The 20696-nt window shown below is 29.7% G+C and overlaps 1 protein-coding gene across 2 annotated transcripts; it reads left to right on the forward strand.

Annotated features, from left to right (window-relative positions):
- The first annotated feature begins 3659 nt into the window (after positions 1-3659).
- Positions 3660-12657, forward strand: LOC107027305 (histidine kinase 5). Of its 2 annotated transcripts, XM_015228481.2 has the most exons (13): positions 3660-4044; positions 4781-5703; positions 6539-6595; positions 6716-6943; positions 7109-7202; positions 7299-7505; positions 7914-8044; positions 8415-8464; positions 8816-9177; positions 9496-9599; positions 10459-11259; positions 11826-11999; positions 12263-12385. In XM_015228481.2, exons 2-13 carry the CDS (start codon positions 4978-4980, stop codon positions 12383-12385), a joined length of 3057 nt encoding a protein of 1018 aa, XP_015083967.1. In that variant the 5' UTR covers positions 3660-4044; positions 4781-4977. The 2 variants fall into 2 exon arrangements, with proteins under 2 accessions (XP_015083967.1, XP_027774704.1); XM_027918903.1 differs by lacking the exon at positions 3660-4044 and having other exon boundaries at positions 4978-5703; positions 12263-12657.
- The last annotated feature ends 8039 nt before the right edge of the window (positions 12658-20696 follow it).

A 20696-nucleotide genomic window follows, 5' to 3' on the forward strand; every position in this document is an offset into this window, starting at 1 on the left:
ATGCCACTTATAATGACTAGGTGCCGCAACAAATATTACTTGGGGATAAACTATATTATATATTTTTATTTATTTTTTATAAAAAAGGTATACTTAATAAATGATAAATATATGTATATATTAAGCTGTGGAACTTTAAAAAGTAGCCCCACAATCATTTCATAGGACACGATATTTAATTTTTCTTCTACTTCTTGTTGGATCTGGTTATTTACATAAAGCAACTTCAAATATCTTAAGATATATATTTTTTTCATATTAATTATTAAAAAAAAAAGCTCATAATTATAAACCTTATATTTTATAGGTTCCAATTTAATAATCACAAGGACCTTCATCTTTAGTATCACTTTAATTTCTCTAAGTGCCTCTCCATTTTAGAAAATTTAAATATGTATAGAAAAGAAATAAAGTGATAAATAAAAATATAAATAATGTTAAAGAATTATAAAGGAGTGTATTGGCTCTCACGTTCCAAACGCCGATTTTAGTTGAAGTTTCAAATTTACATATTCAATAAAAACATGCACATAACACATTGTAAAATTAATCTATTTTTAATAAAATACTTCTATTTGAGACTTCGTCATTTTGACTTCTATTTCTTTTACTTGATCAACTAGCAAATTATTGTTTGAAAATCAAGAATAACATTGTTGAGTCAGCTTAAAATTTTTGGTATATTTATTACAAAAAATTTAAATGAAAATTCGCAGGAAAGAACATTTTATTTCTTTTTAAACAAAGAATTCGACAGAAATTGTTATGACTAATGATATGGTTAAATTTATGAGCAAGGGAAATGATATATATTATTTTGCAATAAAATTATTCTATATAAATGTAAGCTTCTCAAACAAATTATAGTCTGAGTTAACAAAGAGTTTGTATCGATTTAATGTTATTCATGACTAATTCAGTATGATAATTTGATTATATATTACATATAATTATATCGACCTATTATGATTTATATGCCAAAAAATATTTCTATAAAAATTTCAATTTAAATAGCATCACAAATGTATTTTTCTATGCAAATTTACCCAAAAATCCGTAGATAATCCGATCGATTCGTGGGGCCCGATCCTCAAACACGTCATCAATCAAAATCCATTTCTTATATTAATTATCATATTTTATTTTGAGTTTTAATTATTTATTATTTTTAATTTTCTGAGATTTATATTATGCTTAAGATATCAATTTTTTAATCATATGATAATAGAAGTATTACAATTAATATTATTCTCATATAATTTTAAAGGCATAAATTTATACTTAAAATATTATATATATTCATGATTCAACCAATCAAACATCAAATTCAAATATTTTAACCATACCAAACCCACTTAAAAAAAATATCCTTTTAATGATATTACTATTATTGTGTGATAGCAAACCTTCCACATAATGTCTTTAACATATTTTAGAGATTTAAATTGCAACGTGTTAAAGAATTAGCTCAATTTATTATTTTAGTACTTGTTTGACCCAATATATCTTTTTCATCGTGCAATTTTATTTTATTTTTATAGAAAACCTTGCACACTTTTTTCTTGAAAGTTTCATTAGAGGGAATTTTCTGAAAAACTTTTTGGGTTCAGGACAAAAGTTCTAACAAATATTCAACAAAATTTTCATGAAAAGGAAAATCTCCAAAGTCACCATATAACTTTAATTAATACACAAATATAATTTAGTCACTAGTAACTTGTAACACATTCAATGTTTATAAGGATTTTTCATTTGTAGACTACAAAAAAATAGTTAACTTGACATTATAATCTTTTCCATTAATTGAGACTTAAAGATGTAGAGAGGGAACGCATTGCACATATTATTATCCATAGCAAGACAATATAAATATGCATTACTTAAGACAAAATTGCATTCACATCTTATTATATCCTATTAAGACAACAAAAAATTTGTCTAACATACCATGTATGATATTTCAAGTACTTTAAGAGGTGAAATAAGTTGAACTGGTCATAAAATTCAAAGAAATTGTTGGATCTTTTGTAAAATATAAGTAATATAGATCAATGATATATAGAGAGTAAAACGTGGAGAACATCTTATTCAAATGTTTTCAAATGTATCACAATGATGAATAAGTATTAATAACTCTATCTATAGATTAAAAAATTAGTCACTATATATATAATATCGAAATTAATAAATACAATGTACACATATAGGCGTGATATTAAAAACGATATCGGGAGTGATTCACAAGGTGAGACTAGGAAAGTGTTTGCTCAAGGCATCCAAAATTTTGAGGATTAAAATTTTTTTAATAGTGGTTTTAATTTTCACTTAAACAATATTGAATGTTATAAAAAAACTATAAAATTTAAATTAGATAAGGAAAGAAAGTAGAATTATCAAAAATATTTTAAAACTTCAAATTAAACAACTCAAATCTTTATGTTAGTTAGTAAGTTGTTTTACAAAAACATCTATGTTAATGTATTGCAAACAAATGGCCAACTCGCTTATTAACTATAATTATTTCTTTCTCTTATAAATAATAATATTATTATGTGAAGTTAAACACTTAAATGACTTTTAAGAATATTACGCTAAAAACAAATAGAATATAAGAATAAAAAGACTACTCTAAGTTTATATTATTTTGTATATATATTTAATATCTTTTATTGTAATTTGGTTTTAAACTATTAATTTTATTAATTAATTTGAACATGGCGAAATAATCAATTCTTTAATGAATTGGACAACATCAAATGATGGTTTGATTTTTAACAATGATGATGAAGAAGATGATGTAGTGACTGATGAAATATATTCAAAAGAAAATGATGTGAACAAGAAAAAAAAACTTGTAAAAAAAATCAAAGTAAAAATTCAGTTTGAAATATCAAGAAGATCTAAAATATTTTTGCTTCTTTAACCTATATTTTTTTTACAACAATTGCATATATACAATGTAATTATACCATCAATTGCTTAGTGTCGTAGGAGCGAACAAAGTTTATTTTTAACATGTATTTTTTTTTATTCATTTAAATATAGTAATAATGAAACACAATGTCAAATTGGATACAATTCAAAATAAGTAAAATAGAAGTAAATAATAAATCTTATTTAAAATTCATAAAAGAGGAAAATAAAATTCTACTCCAATTTTCATTTGTTTAAAACAAACTAATTCAAAGTTATTTTATTTTTATCATCGTTTTTATTATTGACTTGAAAAAGATAAATTAAAAAAATCAAATTTAATATTATTATAATTTATAATGTTCTTTTTTCTTTTTGATTTTTTCATTTTATAAAATGAAATTTGATTTATTTAGATGGATTGTGGTTACACCCAAAGTTGAAGATGTTTGGTTGTAAATTGATACTAATCATTGGACAACTCATATTAGTATAAACAAGTCAAACAACAGATAGAGAGAAACAGAACTGACTCAAAAAATATAGATACACAGAGCGTGAAATATACGCGCGTAAAAAACGCGTGACCTCGTAAAAGGCGGGGAGCAACTCGTCGTCTCCAATTTTTTAAAAAAAAAACAAAAAAAAAGCAGAGTGATCCCTTTCTGTCTAATTGACACCAAAAAATAGTAACAAAAATACTACTACTATAACTATATTATACTCTCTCACTACCAGCTAACTCATTTCTTCATAAACAATTACAAAAACAAGAGAGAGAAACAAACTTTTTTTTAGTGAGAGAAAACAGAGTTCTTGAAATTTTTTTTTTTCGTACTATGAATGTAACCAGAAAAATTTAAAAAGGGGGCGGGGTTATCACTGTATAAAAAATTGAAATAAAAATTAAACATAATACGAAGACTTACAAAATGCACATGGCTTCTTGAGTTTGGTCTCCACATATTTTTTGTTTTTCACAAATTAGTATTATTTTTTTCTTTTGCTTTCACATGGTCTCCTTTTACATTCTTCATAATGGTCCAAAGGTTTTGGGTATTATTTTTATTTTTGACTGAGCACTTTCAAGAGATTCTTTCAGATCTACAGTGAAAAAGAGAAAAAACAATGGTGGGTGTTCTCTAAATTTTCATAACCAACTTTTTCTTCTCTTCTTCTACTTCTGGTTTTGATTTAATGGAAGAATTGTTGAAAATAAACAAAGGTAGACTCTACTTTAATGCAGTTTGGTTGACTTTGGTATACGTGTCTACGTGAAATTTGATCTCACTCTCAATTGGCCACATTTCCATTGGAATACGCAATTTCATTTTGTGTTGCTTATTGTATGATGAATGAGTTGATAAATGGTTGATGAATATTTTTCAAGTTTTACTCTTGTGAATTATTAATCTCAAATATATGTCCCACCTCAATTATGTTGTTGAATTGTATTCTTTATGTTCTTGTTGGAAGTTGCACTAAAGGATGAAATTTTTTTAATTCTCTCTTTCCACCATATTTCATTGCTCTAGTTGAATGCATAGCTTTTAAGTTGTTGGTAGTTTTTTCTCAACAGTTGAAATCATAAGCTTTTAATTGCTGAAGAATTTTTTACATCAAATGATTGACAATTTATTTTTGGTCTCTGTTGTAATAATAAAAGAATGACAAATGAGCTGTGATGATTGATGAAGCAAAAAGGATGATGGTTAAAGAATTTCATATCCCCATATTTGGATCTTAATAAAAAAAAGTGGTCTTTGCTTACTAAATGTTTGTTGAAATCTCTCTGAGAGATTCAGCTTTGTGTATATTTATTCAATAAGGATCAATATACTCATCTTTTTGATCATTTTGTTTGCAGATGTTGTTGAGAAGTTGAGCTAAAGGATCTCGAATGGTTACGTGTGCCTAGAAACAGTTTTTCGTTCTTGTTATTGGTGTTGAGGATCTTATTGAAAATTCGATTCAGTTAAGCTCAGATGCGAGAATTGTTGCTTTAGAGCTAAGTTAAGCAATAGTTTGACTTTCTGGTTGTATGTAAGATAGAATAAGTTGAATATGGTTTGCGAGATGGAAAGTGATCAAACAGAGGACATGGAGATGGAAGTTGAAGTACTTTCGTCGATGTGGCCTGAAGATATGAATGAAAATGGAAAACAATTCAATATAGATTGGCCAGGAGAAGACCAAGATATGTTGGAGGAGGTTAATATCAATGAGGATTCCACCATAGTTGATTTCAAGCGTCTTGTGGAGCTTACTAATTATAGCGAAAAAGGGTCATCTCAGTTGGCTTACTTGGTGAAAAACTGGGAATATAAACAGGAAAATGCTGTAAGGCTACTTAGAGAAGAGCTTGACAATCTTAGCAAGCAACAACAAGAATCAGAGCTCAAGAAATTGGAGATATTGGAGAAGTATCAATTCGAGGAAGAACGATATGGAGGTGATAAACGTCCAATATCTATATTGGATGAAGACTTGAAGAGATACATATTCCAGGAGGCTCCTAGAAAAAGGAATGATGTGAAAATTCAAGATAAACTAGAAATAGATGCCGAGTATGACAGTATAAAATACTGGAAGCAGAGAGCTACACATTTGGAGAAGTTGTTGGAAACGAGTGGTCAACGGGAGCAAATTCTAACTGAGAAATTGCAGGAAAGCATAGAAAATCTTGAAAGACAGTCCTCTCCTGTGGAAGAATTATCTCAGATTCTGAAAAGAGCAGATAATTTCTTACATTTTGTCCTCCAAAATGCACCAGTTGTCATCGGCCATCAGGTCAGTTGTCATTTGGAATAATTTGATGACTATTCACTTGCCTAAATTGGAAATGCTCCCAATTTCTTGTTCTACTTCTCTAGATGTTACCTTGTTGGGTCCTCATATTTTACAAAATTCCAACCGATTTATTCTCTTCTTAACTTTATCGTTTCATCAAGTACTTGGGCTATAGTCAACTACTTAATTTGATTAAGTGGTATAAAGCCATTGTACAAACACTTTCTCTACACTACTAACACTACCAGCTGTTGCTTGGGACATATGAAGCTCGTGGATCTTGTTAATTAAAACGACGAATCTCCGATCAATCAAAATAGGAAGAAAGGTGGTAACAGTTGATGCTTGTATGGTGGTCCTCTTTTGATGACCTTTTAGCCAGATAAGGGAGTAATGAGAAATATTCTTGTCAAACATCTTGTAGTGTTTGTTTGCATCAGTTGCAAGCGTGAGAAAGTCCTGGCTTCCAGCATAGTCCAATTGATGTCAGTAGAAAATTCAAGCTACACGGTGTTAGTGTCGAAGAGCAATCTAACTTTCATTCCTCAATTATTGTAAGAGACAAAAATTTGATCGGATATCTCCACATACCTCAATGATCTGATAAGTTTTTTTGCTCGGATATTTAGAAGCGATTAAGATGATGACATTTTCATTCTACTTGTTCCCTCAACCCTCTTCCTTGATACATCGCCCTCATTTGTAAACAGATGTTGGATCATTTCCAAATCATTTTTAACCTCTATGTAGTTCTCCTCAACTATTTCAAAGGCATACAATTTATTGACATAATATGTTTTGAAGAAACTAAGTGTTCTGATATTCTTTTGTGCAGGACAATGAGTTACGCTATCGTTTTATCTACAATCATTTCCCAAGTTTGCGTGAAGAGGTATATCAACCTTAATATGCTTTACTCCTACCTTTCTATAATCCATCAGTTTACTTTGAAGAAATTTCTTCGACATTTGAAATCTGGTACGCTTTTTCCTCAATCATACTTATCTTTCAGGACATCATTGGCAAAACAGATGTAGAGATTTTTACTGGTGCTGGTGTAAAGGAATCTCAAGACTTCAAAAGAGAGGTTTTGGAACGGGGAATACCGGCAAAGAGGGAAATTACGTTTGACACAGGATTATTTGGGTCAAAGACTTTTTTAATATATGTTGAACCTGTGTTCAGTAAGGCAGGAGAGACCCTTGGTGTAAATTATATGGGAATGGAGATAACTGATCAGGTGAGTAGATTCTTTACCATTAACTCTAGATTCTTCACCGGTTACTCTTTTTGGTACTTAGCAGTAACTTTTCTAAGGAAGTTTGAGTTCTGATGTTCAAAATATATACCATGTTATACTCTCTCTTCATGGAAGCTTAATAGCAATGTCATGGTTAAATTGCAGGTAAGGAAAAGAGAAAAAATGGCAAAACTGCGCGAAGAGATAGCTGTACAGAAGGCCAAGGAGACTGAACTTAACAAAACTATTCACATAACAGGTTCCTTTTTAACATATTATAGGCTTTATGCACATATGTGAAGTCAGCTTCTAGAAGAATAAACATCACTAAGGTTATATACTTCATTTGTTGCAGAGGAAACAATGCGAGCAAAACAGATGCTTGCAACCATGTCTCATGAGATTAGATCTCCTTTATCAGGAGTTGTCAGCATGACCGAGATTCTTTCTACTACAAAACTGGACAAGGAACAGCGTCAGCTTGTGAATGTAATGTTGTCTTCAGGAGATTTGGTTCTTCAACTGATAAATGACATCCTTGACCTGTCCAAAGTTGAATCAGGTTTAATTTCATTCTCTTCTCTTTTGCATTGCAGTATCATTAAAAATATTTGATGTGATCTCCTAGATGTTTGTATTTGGATGTTCCTATGAATCGTGTAGATCTAGTTTTAACTCTGTCCATCGTAGGAATAAATTCCATGAGTTTTTCATTTGCACGCTCGGGCTGGGATAGTTAAAGGACAGAGTTCAATAATAGAATAGCTTAAGAATATTGTTCAACCCCAAAGTGACCTTTCTATGTTATGTTTTCGTTTCTATATGTAGATTTCCTTTTGGATTAACCAAGTTCTTACTCTCTGGAATTTTCTGTAAACAATGTTTAGTGATTTTGTTTCTTGTCTTAGCAGTAATTAACTACATTAAATTGATTGTCCTGAAAAAAGGTTATTGTCTAATTCTTGTTCAGGAGTAATGAAGTTGGAAGCCACAAAATTCCGACCAAGGGAGGTTGTTAAGCATGTCTTGCAAACTGCAGCAGCATCACTACAGAAAATATTAACATTGGAAGGCCACATTGCTGAAGATGTTCCCATTGAGGTAAGATTTCTCATGAATTATAGGATCATGATAACAAAAACCCGCGGGCATCTGTATTCTTTTTGCCCATACCAAGACCAACCTTACTGTCATTCACTAATGAGCATCCAATTGAAGAGGAAACATTTTAGTACTCTCTATTATTCCTTCAAGTGCGCAAGTGAGATGAGTGCTATGGAAGAGGTTGCAAAATTGCGAAATTTTGTACTTGATTCTCGACCTCGACTTTTTGCAGTAATGATTCAGAAATTTGACACACTAAAATGTCTAACTGCTTCTTTTCCTCCCCCCCCCCCCCCCCCTACCCTACTCATTATCTCTGTAGTTTATCTTTTATGAGCTTCCTACTGAAGAGTTTTCCTTAAATCAGGTTGTCGGGGATGTATTAAGAATTCGCCAGATTCTCACAAACTTGATCAGGTATGAAAATCATTTGGTGGATGAAGGCCTCTATGGTGCTATCTTTCATGTTAATAACGCTTGTTAGTCAAAACATCTACGGCATATTCTGATTTATTCGTAAGTCTTGCTCTTATTTTCCGCAAACAAGAGATGTCTCCACAATGGAAATGAAATGAAATGTGTACATAACTTCTGTTGCTTGAGCATGCCAAATTTTGGCTTCCTGTTATTTCATAGTACTGTACCAGAGTTATTTTTTCCCCCTTGTGTCATAAAAGCACTTAACTTTTTCGAACTTTTTTCTGAAAATTCCCCATAATAACTGTATCGAAGACATAGGAAACCTGAGTAGTTTCTTACGTTATGCAGCAATGCTATAAAATTTACTCATGAAGGGAAGGTTGGGATAAAGCTGTATGTGGTTTCCGGGCCATGTCCTGATGTGAAACAAGGATCCCATAAGAGGATGGCTTCTGATCATTCAAAGGTTTTAGCAAAGATATGTAAGGAAGATAAGTGTACATCACCATCTAACAACGCCCTTGATCGTAAAGGCTCTGGTGGATGCAAAGATGCCGATGGTGCAAATGAGAGATTGTTGCAGAAGGGGGAGGGTAACTATTCAGAACAAAATGGAGCTTCTATAGAAGATGAAGTGGATGATCCTAATCAACAGGAAACAACTGTGTGGATACGTTGTGATGTTTATGACACGGGGATTGGAATACCAGGTACGTACTTCTTACAGCCTTCCCATGACCTGGTTGCTGATCCATAAACTTCATGGATACCTTTGACCTTATTTTGTATAAAGTTTATGTTTAATGCACTGACAGTGTAAAGTTTTTTCAAAATATTATGTTAGAGTAACTTTCCACATGAGGCCTGATATGATAACCTGGAAAACAGTGAAATAGTTTGCTATAACTGGTTAAGTTGTACCGATGGTGTAAAAATTTACGCCGACAGTTAATATAACATAAAACTCTGTTAATATATTTAGCTCTTTTTTCTTACTGTTGCTAAGCCAGTTTTACCTTGATTAACAGAAAATGCTATACCGACTCTATTCAAGAAATATATGCAAGTCGGAGCAGATACTGCTCGGAAGTATGGTGGGACAGGACTAGGATTGGCAATTTGCAAACAGCTGGTAATTTTTAGAACCTTCTAAATTCCATTTAGTTTCAACTTTGTCTTTGAACAGAAGTTCAAAGATTTGATTATGTTCCATTGAGAAAATTTTGGAGAAATGCGAAGGATGCTGTTCTACTAGGATCGTCTTGGCAAGCCTTCCATCATTTGAGGTTACTGCATCCTATTTATGATTGGATCTTGTCAAGACAATCCAAACATATGCAGTCTTCAAATGTAGGACGATGAACCTAGTAGGACGACCCAATCCTTTTAAATGTAGGATGACGAACCCAGGGGCCGGCTCATATTCTTTTGACAGTTCATTAAACTTTTAGAGTTCTCAAAAAGGATGAATGCAGAGTAATTGAAGCGTGTTCTCGATAATGAGATAAAGTACTGGAGAAAGAGCCTAATGATTGTATAAATCAGCTAGTGCTCAATTTGATATTCTTTGATAATTTGACTTCTGTTGGCCATAAAATTACTTGTGAAAATATGCCTTTACTTCGCAATGTAGTGGTAAATTGTGAAGTTACATTCCTCATATCAAGTCATGGGGCCTTTTATATTACATGGCATAGTCTTCTATCTTATCTTGGTTCATCTGAACTAGTAAGCTATGTTTCTCGAACTCTTCAAGAATGTTAACGGGTGCGTATTGGATCCTTCAAAAGTAGTGCATTTTGAAGGATTCAACACGGGTGCGGCTTCATTTTTGGAGAGTCAGAGCAGCATAGCTAGAACGTTATTTTTTCTTACCACATATTGGTGCAACTCAAAATTTTGGCATAACAAATTTCACTTATGCTAATGACTTTGCAGAACTATATATGATATTAGTACTTACCTTGACCCCTCGTATTCTTATTGAACAGGCTGAGCTTATGGGAGGTCATATGACTGTATCCAGCAAAGAGCACCATGGATCTACCTTTACATTTATTCTACCTTACAAAGTTTCACCTGTATGCGATAGCTCGGATGATAATGAAGAACTCACCGAAATGGATAATCATGATACTTCTTCTGAAGGAAATGATGATGATATAAATTCTGGTTTTTTCCAATTCCAACCGCGCACTTTAGGTTCTCTGTTTTCTTCTCATAGTTCTGGAAGAGCCCCAAAACTTTCACCAAACGGTTTTGGGTATAACACTTTGAATAAGACTAATGGATTTCAAGTGAACTCCCATTCTTTCCCTTTAGATAGCAATACATCAAAAGAGACAGGTTCAGTAGAAGATGCATGTTCAGTAGCTGATGCTGTTGAGACATGTTCTGATCCTGAATCTACCTTCAAACACACCCGAAATTCTGGCAATCCAAGCACGTCTGGTAGAGAACAAAAGATTAACGGTGTTTTAGATCATACCCCATGTTTATCTTCCCCTAATTCAGAAACTACAAACAGTGATCAGGGTGAAATTACAGAAAAAATAGAAAAAAGTCAGATACAGGAACAACCTGATAGAAGTTCTGAGTGTTCTTCTAGCAAGGATGCACAAATTTCAAAAACCTCTTTGAAACCCAAAATCCTCCTTGTAGAAGACAACAAAATACTTGTGATGGTAACGCGTTCGATGATGAAGCAGTTGGGTCATGACATAGATATAGTGAATAATGGAGTAGAAGCTTTGCGTGCTGTTCAACGCCACAGATATGACCTCATTCTAATGGTATGTTAACTGAACATTTGGTTTTCTTTCTCTAGATATTTTGTATGTTGCATGGTGGCTCATAACTCACTTAATGTCCTATGCATGCATGTTTATTGTTCATTTCAATATCAATTGCTGCAGAGGCAGATCCAGAATTTATACATTGTGGGTTCATATGTATAGCTAACTCTTGTTTCCCATACATATACATAGAGTTTGACCCCAAAATGTTAGGTTCTACTGAACTCACAAACGCTAGCTGGATCCACCACTGATCTGTTGTACAGTTAATTAATGAGAATCCTTGAACATTAAAATAACAGAAGGTTAAGACTAGGAACTTTCCTCATCTTTTGTTCCATAAGTAGAGGTTAGATATTAATCAATCCAGTCTCCAGATAATAAACGTAGCACGAGGGGACAATGCACTTTCTGGTCCTGTGTTCGCAGCAGATGACATATACCAATAACTTAGCGGAATATTTACCTGATCTCAATCTCTACATAGGCTTAGATTTGGTATCAAATATTTGTCAGGGAGGAATTCATGCTAACTTGTGCTGGTCATTATTTTATTTATGCAGGATGTATGCATGCCAGTCATGGATGGACTTCAAACTACAAGATTGATACGATCATATGAAGAATCTGGTAACTGGGATGCAGCAAAAGATGCTGGCATTGATGTAGAGGTTTCTCCTTCAAATACCTCACAAAGAAGTGATGAATCCTCTACGAAGAGGATTCCTATAATTGCAGTAAGAACATACACTCTAAATGCCTTAATTGCCTGTACTTTACGACCTCTATAGTTCCATATTATCTCTTTTTTGCTCCATTTCTCTCTCTGTTGTCTGTGCCTTTACAATATCATCTTTACAATTCAGAAAAATGTCTATAAATTGTGATAAAGTTAGCTTCATTTGCAAAATCAGGCTATTAAAGTCTAGCCTCATGCAACCTTTCTTTCCATCAATTTTCTGCTGCAGCTAACAGATGAAACTCGTTTACTTTATCGCAGATGACAGCCAATGCAATATCGGAAAGTGCAGAAGAGTGTTATGCAAATGGTATGGATTCTTTTGTATCAAAGCCAGTAACACTTCAAAAATTAAAAGAGAGTCTACAACAGTATCTACCATGACATCTTTTCTTGTAAATGAATGCATCTGTACAGGAATAGAAAAACAAAACAAAAAACCAAAAAAAAATGTGTTTAGGAAATTTTGTACTCAAGTTGCTGTGCTTCTAGTTGTCTTGTTCAGAATGATGTACATTAATAGTCTACCTTCTGTTCCTCTACTAGTCCTCATAGCAGCAGCAAATCACATATTTGGAACTCATGTATCTGGACTTGCCAAAATGGGAAAGTTTTTTTTATATGAATTCCATTGAAGAGGGAATAAGTCATGAGAATCATTATTTATCACTGTGTGACATATTTTCAATCAACTCACTCTGTTTACTATCCCGACTTGTTTGAGACTGAAGCGTTGTTGTTGTTCTCACTCCAGTCCATTCCCAAAAAACTAAAATAATGAGCACCTTTGTATTAATACTAATCGTAATTACAATCTCTAACCTTACAAGTAACATCTCATAAAAGAAGCCAACTCCCACAACCTAGTCTAGACAGGTAAAAGAGCTTCTAAATAGAGTAAAATAAGAAAAGACACAACTTTCGAGAGGAGCAAAAGTTGATGATCCTTGTAAGAGACTTCAAGTCAATATGCATCAAACTACACGCTAGAAGGAGAGTATTATCAATACAGCATAAGTACTAGTTAACATTATCAGTCGATCAAGGTTAGGTAACATAAGTCAATCTGCAACACACTACACTCCAAAAGTATATATTAAGAGTATTACCAATACAAGACACACGTACTAGTAAGCATTATCGGTCAATCAGGGTTGATCATATAACATAATATAGAAATTACAAGTTCAATATAAAAATTCTATACAACAAGTTCATATCTAGGGGTGTGCAAAAACTGAACCGACTGATAAGCCGAATCGAAAAAAATATTTTTGGGTTATTGCGTTATTGGATTTCTAATGGGTTTATAAAAAAAATTTATTGAGTTATTTGTTCGGTATCAATTTTCACTATTTGGTTATTGGGTAAACCGATAACCTAATAAGACGGTAATAATTTATTATTTTGCCCTTTTAATATATAATTAGACACTATAATTATATCAAATCATTAGTACTCTACCAACTTCACACTACGCCACTTTACTAGGTTTTACTGTTTACTCAAAACCTAAAAATTAAAGTAAGGGGTTCACAATTGTAGCAATTTGATTTTAGTTTTAGTTTTAGTTTTAGTCTTGTTGGACTATTTGATTTTAGTTTTAGTTTGTAATTGTAGGTTGTAGCATTTGCAAGTTCGTAAAGGTCCGTAATTTAATTAACACAAAAAATGTCATACTATGTTTTGATGGTAAATGTTATTATAGCTTTCTTACTATATTTTCTCTTATTGATGCAATTTTTCTTGTTTCACTATATCAAAGCATTTACATAAGTGAGAACACATATAATATTTTAAGGATATTTTCTTATTGGGTAAACCAAAAGCCGAACCGATAATGATAAAAATCGAAAAATCGAAAATCGATAAAGAATATTTTATTGATTTGTTATTGAGTTAGCATATTTAAAAATAAAAAATCGATAAACCAAATCGATAATACATAAAATCGAATCGAACCGACCGATGCACAACCCTATTCATATATCAACTGAAGTTGAGTTAGACTCAGGTACCCTATCTTTGCATAATTAACACCCTCATTCACCTTTGATTAATAGCCTAACCATCAAAATTCTTTAATTAACATGATAAGTATAACATAACAATCAAATCATAATATAACTTTTCAATATATAAATTTTGTTTAAGAAAATGCAAAGATACTTTATTCGAATTCAGCCTGAAAATTTTATAGCTTATCCTTGTACACAAAATCGTGTGGCATAAATGAGACAAGAAAAACAATACTCTCTATGCCCTTAATTACTTGTTCATTTTTAAATAAATATACTTATTAAAAAATTAATAATTGATATAATAAATTTATCATTTCACCCTATTAATTATGAAGTGGATGAATAATTCGGGAAAACATTTTTGCAAACTTGCTAATTGATGGTACCCGTACAAATGAACACAACTACTACTTCAATAAACTCAATTTTTTTTAATTATAGTATTACTTTTCGAGCTATTTATGTCATATATTTTTTAAATAAGTTTTAGCAAGCATCGGAAATTTATGTATATTTTCTTTGTTTCTATTCAGCTGTCATTATTTTAGGTTTTAAGCCTCTTATAAAATTAGTTAAGTTTATTTAGTGTTTTCTTGAATAACTCAAAATTTTAATAAATGAACTAGGAGTGTAATTGGGTTGGTTTGAATTTTTTAAATATCAAATCGAATCATTCGTGTAAAAAATTTAAAATTTATAAATCAAATCAAATTAATAAAATTTGGGTTTTATCGGGTTTTTCAACCTTGGGTTGGTTCGGGTTTTTTGAATACCAAATCAAACCATTGTATCGAATTTTTAAATTTATAATTCAAACCAAACTAATAAACCTTGAATTTTTTTCGGTAAAATTTGCATACAAACATATAATTAACTTGTGCTCCAAATATTTCTTTAGTTCAACCAATACACAATTATCTTAGGTGTTTCTCAAAAAATAACACAAAATATGAGATGAGTACTAGTGACACAAAAATATTCAATAAAAATAATAATGAAATCATCATATAAAATAAATATTGTAAAGTCATAATGAAAATGACCATAATTTAAAAAGTACTAAATCATGCTAAAATAAGTTTGATAAGTATTAGTTATGTTATTAAATATTTAAGGAAAATTAAAATTAGATTATGTATTTTAATTGTCTAAACAATGTAATATTAAAGAATAAATATTCAATATTATTGTCATTCTTGATGTTGAATTGATTTTTTTTTTGCTTTAGTATTAATTTGATTTTGATTTAAGTTTTATCATAATTATCAACATGTATGAACTATAATCTTTATTGGACCACTCCGAATTTTAAGTTTTAAACTTGAAATAATATATTAAAAGACAAAAACTATGATATAGTATAAGAAATATTTTAAAATTATATCAAAGTAAATATTTTTATATAAAAAATAAAATTTTAAATTTATATGTGGATAATGTTGGGTTGGTTGTTCTCAGGTTTTTTTTAAGTTAAAACCAGACCAACTCAATTATAGTCAGATTTTTTTTCCATTACCAAATCAATAGTCAGGTCTTTTTTCAGTTTGACTTGATTTGCGATTTGTTTCGAATGCGTACACCCTTAAAATGAACATGAATTAATTTACTTTGATTAGCTAATTTGATCAATGAAAATGAATTTCTTACGTAGTTTATTTATGTTGGAGAAATATGTCAGCAATAACTTTCAAAAGCTAAAACAACTATAGAAAAACATTGTCATGTATGCATAATATTATGAAACGACATACTCAAACATTTATTTATAATAATGACGATATATTAATAGAAACAGAGGGAATACTCTAAGTAAGGGAAGTGCTAATTAAATAGCCAGAAAAGATCAGCATTCAGCCAAAAATTTTTAAAAAAAAACTGCATTTTTTAAAGAAAAATAAATTGATTTTTTTTTATTTTTTAGTTAAAATGTATTAAAGTTAAAATGGTAAAAATATTTTAAAATGTAAACTAACATAAAAAAATTTCATTCTGGACAAATTTTGACCAAAAAGATTTTTTCTTTTAGTAAATAGTATTGCTCTCCTATTAGAGTTGTCACCTCACTTTTTTTTTATTCAAATTTATTACTCTCAGTTTCAAAATAAGTTAAGTATTGCCACATTTTTTATTATTCAAATTAATTTAATTGTTTAATCTTCAAGAATAATTTTAGATTTTTCTTTTATTTTTACTCTTTATTTGGGTTTTTTAAGTGACGAGTTTAAGAAATTCTAATTGCTTTGAAGTATTGAGTGTTGTTATAATCAATATTTAATCATTATAAAGAGTAATGTAACAATAATTAAAAAGGATAAAAACAGAAAGTAATGTCTAACTAATATCTTAGTGTTCTTTTATTAAAGGGTGTACAATATTCCAACTATCTATTTTAAAATGAATTACTAGAGAGTATATCAGAATAAATATCTCAAAAAGTCATTCAACAATGAAAAATTATTTTACAAAATCATCAAATTTTATTTTGTATCAATAAAACCATTTAACTTGATATTTTTCTAGAAGGGAAAAAAAAACTTACTTTATCCCCTTAACATTTCCAATTTGGCAAACAATACCCCTTCACTTTTTGAATGACAATTTATCCTTTTTATCTAAAATCAATGATTACGAAAAATTTAAATTATTACATAATATTTTTAAAATATCATAAATGAACCTCGAGTTAAATGAGTGCAGATTTGCTCCGGTAATATTAAATATTGGTCTGCTTAATAATGTCTCCATGAAATATTTACGAAATTAGATACACTTTTTAATAATAATAATAATATATTTTTATATAAAAAAAGAAGATTGAGAAAATAAAGAAGAAATCCTTGTTTTGTTTTAATATATCATTTTATTTTTTACCGTAATATAAGATTCATGATTAACGATAGTTCCTCGTTGACACTTTATGTTACCCTATTTTGATAAAAATGAAAATGTCTCATGTAAAGAATAGATCAAAATACTCTTAAAAATGGCCAGCAATTTTTTTGTAGATTAAATAATACAATGCGATATTATTTCTTAATCTCAAAATCTTTACATAAAATTTACTTGCATATATTCAATATTATAGAATATTCTTTTGGTGATTTTTATTGTTGATAATATAAAAGTTTATCAGAAATTGAAACTTTTTGTGACATTTTAATTTTTAAAAAATAAAAGATAGGGTCATGATATGTAAAATAAGGGGGTTTATTATTTCATTTAAAAAAGAGAAAATGTACAAGTACCCCCTCAATCTATGTCCGAAATTCCAAAGACACACTTATACTATACTAAGGTCCTATTACCCCCTAACTTACTTTACAAGTAATTTTCTACCCCTTTTTGGTCTACGTGACACTAGCTTCAAAGAAAAAGTCAACCAGCGTTGGGCCCACAAGATAGTGTCACGTAGGCCGAAAAGGGATAGAAAATTATTAATAAAATAAGTTCAGTGAGTAATAGGATCTTAGTATAATATAAATGTGTCTTTGAGATTTCGAACATATGTTGAGAGGGTAGTCATGCATTGTCTCTATTTTTCTTTCACATCAATAATAATAAAATTATAAATTATTTCACTTTTTTCTTTGTATTCATTGTTTGACCTTTTTGTTTAACACAATTATTTACCACAAGTAGTTATTACAAAACTTACACTATCTTTTTTAAGGTTCGCTATTTCCTCGTATTATTAAAATGTATTTTAATTACGAGATTTAGGAATATATTTCCATGTCGTAAGATTTAAAGGTGTATTTAAGTTTAGTTAATCAAATATAGAGGTGTTTATAAGATCGTCAATAATTTAGAGATAAAAGTAATAATTCACATCGAGTTTAAGAATATTTTTAATACTTTAAAAACTCCTTGTTATGGTCATTAACATTAGAAATGCAGTAAATAAATCTGAATAAGTTTTTATTTTTGTTTTCCAAGTTGACAATATTAGAATTTCACATAATAGTTTGGAACATCAAATTAAAATTTTCAATTTTTTATATATGTCAATAAAATTTTTGTGAACAATAATCGTGTAGTGTATTACAACAAATGGTTTAGCCTTTAGATTAAAACTCATATAAAGTTTATTTATAAATTCAAATAGCTTGTTAAAGTTGACTCTAAATACTAATTGTATAAATTGATCGTATATATTTAAAACATATGGATTGAGTAAAATCATTCATCTTATACATTTTCTTTTCTGTATGAGAATTATCCTATGGAATTTCAAAAGAAGTGTTTCAACATATTCTTAAAAAATATCTATCAATGTCGTTTTATTGTCTTTCGACAAACCCTTCTCTAATCTATAACAAAATCATGTTCATTGTTTAGTACTGAAAACATATTTATATAAGCAAACCATCACTATTGGATAATCAAATGATATCATAATTTACCGCCTCTTGAATTGGGGAATGTATTTCATCCGCCAACATTTTTCTTCGCGGTAGATGAAAGTATTGATCTAAGATTCACTCTAAGCTTATTTGTAGAAGTTTAGAGTTTCAATTCACGATTTCAATTTTTTAAAAAAGTATAAAGTTTGACGTATAAATTTAAATTATATATATATATAAAAAAAGATAATTTCTTTGATAACTTGAAAAAAAAACTTATTTATATGACAAAATTATGTTAAAAATAACTAATTATTATTGACAAGGGGATCTTGTTGAATAAAAAGAAAACACAGAAATTCTAAATATATCAAAGGTTTAATTTTTTGATTTTCAATTTTAAAAATGTGTGCTAACTTGATTTTTCTTTTTTAGTTTTATTTTTCAAAAATCTCTCTTGAACAAGTCTATATTTAATCCATTACAATGATAAAAATATTTCCATTATAGTGTTCAAAAATATGAAAACAAGAGGTGTGGACATGGGAAAATTATAGTTGATAACTTCTAATGTATTACATAGGGATTTCTCGGGTCTTGAGAATGTTAAGTAAAAAGTATAACCGCGCAACACGATTAAATCAATAACTTATTTTATTATTGCTCCAATGTTGAAATATCTATTGATATAAAAATATTGATTAATAGTATTATTTATATCAAATATATTTATCATACGAATTAAAAGAAATTTTAGAACCTAATAAAGATCGTACATGCAAGCTAAATACCCTAAATTCGTATACGAAATTATGTTGATATCGTACCATTGAAGAAAAAAATCCTTACTCCGATCAAGCCTAAAAAAGGCAATTCATTAGGAAAGCTCACACTCAGACACACAAATACAAGGAGTAAATACCTATACCTTATAGGAATCAAATGACAAAGATGACATCTTAACCTTTATATAATTAATATATTATACTTATTAATATATTTAGTTAAATTTTTATTTAGAGTAAGGATAAAATAATAATCTAACTTTTTTATTTTGAAGCTTCCCAAATAAGTGTTTATATATAATAATGAGATATAAATTTTAGAGAGAGATGGAAAGAAATTTGGAGAAAAATATATCGATGGCTACAACAAGCGACTATCACATATAGCAAACATAAAAGTCATATTTGTATGATATAACTATACTTTGCATAATTTTGTTCCATAGCAAACATAAATATATATATTTCGCTATACATATACAAAAAAATAGGTTTATAATTCGCTATACATATACAAAGAAACCAATTGTATAACTCGATATACATATACAAAAAGAAAGCAGTTGTACACAAAAGATCAATTGTGTAATTTGTGTGTGTCTAAAACGAGAAAGAGAGAAATACAAAAAATTTGGGCAGAAGAATATTTGTATTGTATAATTATAAGCGAATAGGACGAAGATATATGTATTTGCATGTGTATATACAATTTTCTCTCGCTTTATACAAATAGAAACACAATTTATACATTTCGTTTCTGTTTGTATAAGTGAGGGTGGCGAGTGAGATTTGGGAGAGGGGACAGAAAATATACGTATATATACAATTTTCTCTTGTTTTACACAAACACAAACACATTTTATACATTTGTGTTTTGTATAAAAGCGAGTTTGAAGAGAGAGGCAACTGACAAACAGTTTGTTACAGGGCACAATTAAAACAAAGTATAGTCATAGCATTTAATTTGAATTATTAATTTGTCATTATACACAATTTTTCCTTACAGTCATTATTCCTTTTTTATGGGTTATGAGGGACCATTAATCGATGATTGGGCTATTTTATTCTATTTGCTGGGCCATGTTGACATGGAGTGCCAAATTCATATCACTAACCAAAATGTTATCAATAAATATGTTCTTTCTGATGTTGTTGGTATTCTTTGTAAAGGTTAAAATAAAATCTATAATGATATTGATAATGATGACGTTAAAAATTATTGTTTATCATATTGGATCTATTTTAAAGTTACTGTTTTTATCTTCTTTTCCGGCTAGCATAGTACCCTCTCCATTTTTTCTCTTTTCTGTATAATACATTACATATACACTACTATACATCACATATACATTATTATACACAATAATACATCAGATATACGTTCTTATACACTATAATAATTAATACATTACATATGCACTATATATAGAATGCACTATATATAGAATGTATATGCTTTGTGTAATCATGTATAAACACACGAAACCCACTAAAATCACGGGTAAACTTGTTATCTTTTAGCGATTTGCAAGATAATTACATTAAC

This window comes from Solanum pennellii, chromosome 8 (genome assembly GCF_001406875.1).
Source record: "Solanum pennellii chromosome 8, SPENNV200".
Lineage (NCBI taxonomy): Eukaryota > Viridiplantae > Streptophyta > Magnoliopsida > Solanales > Solanaceae > Solanum > Solanum pennellii.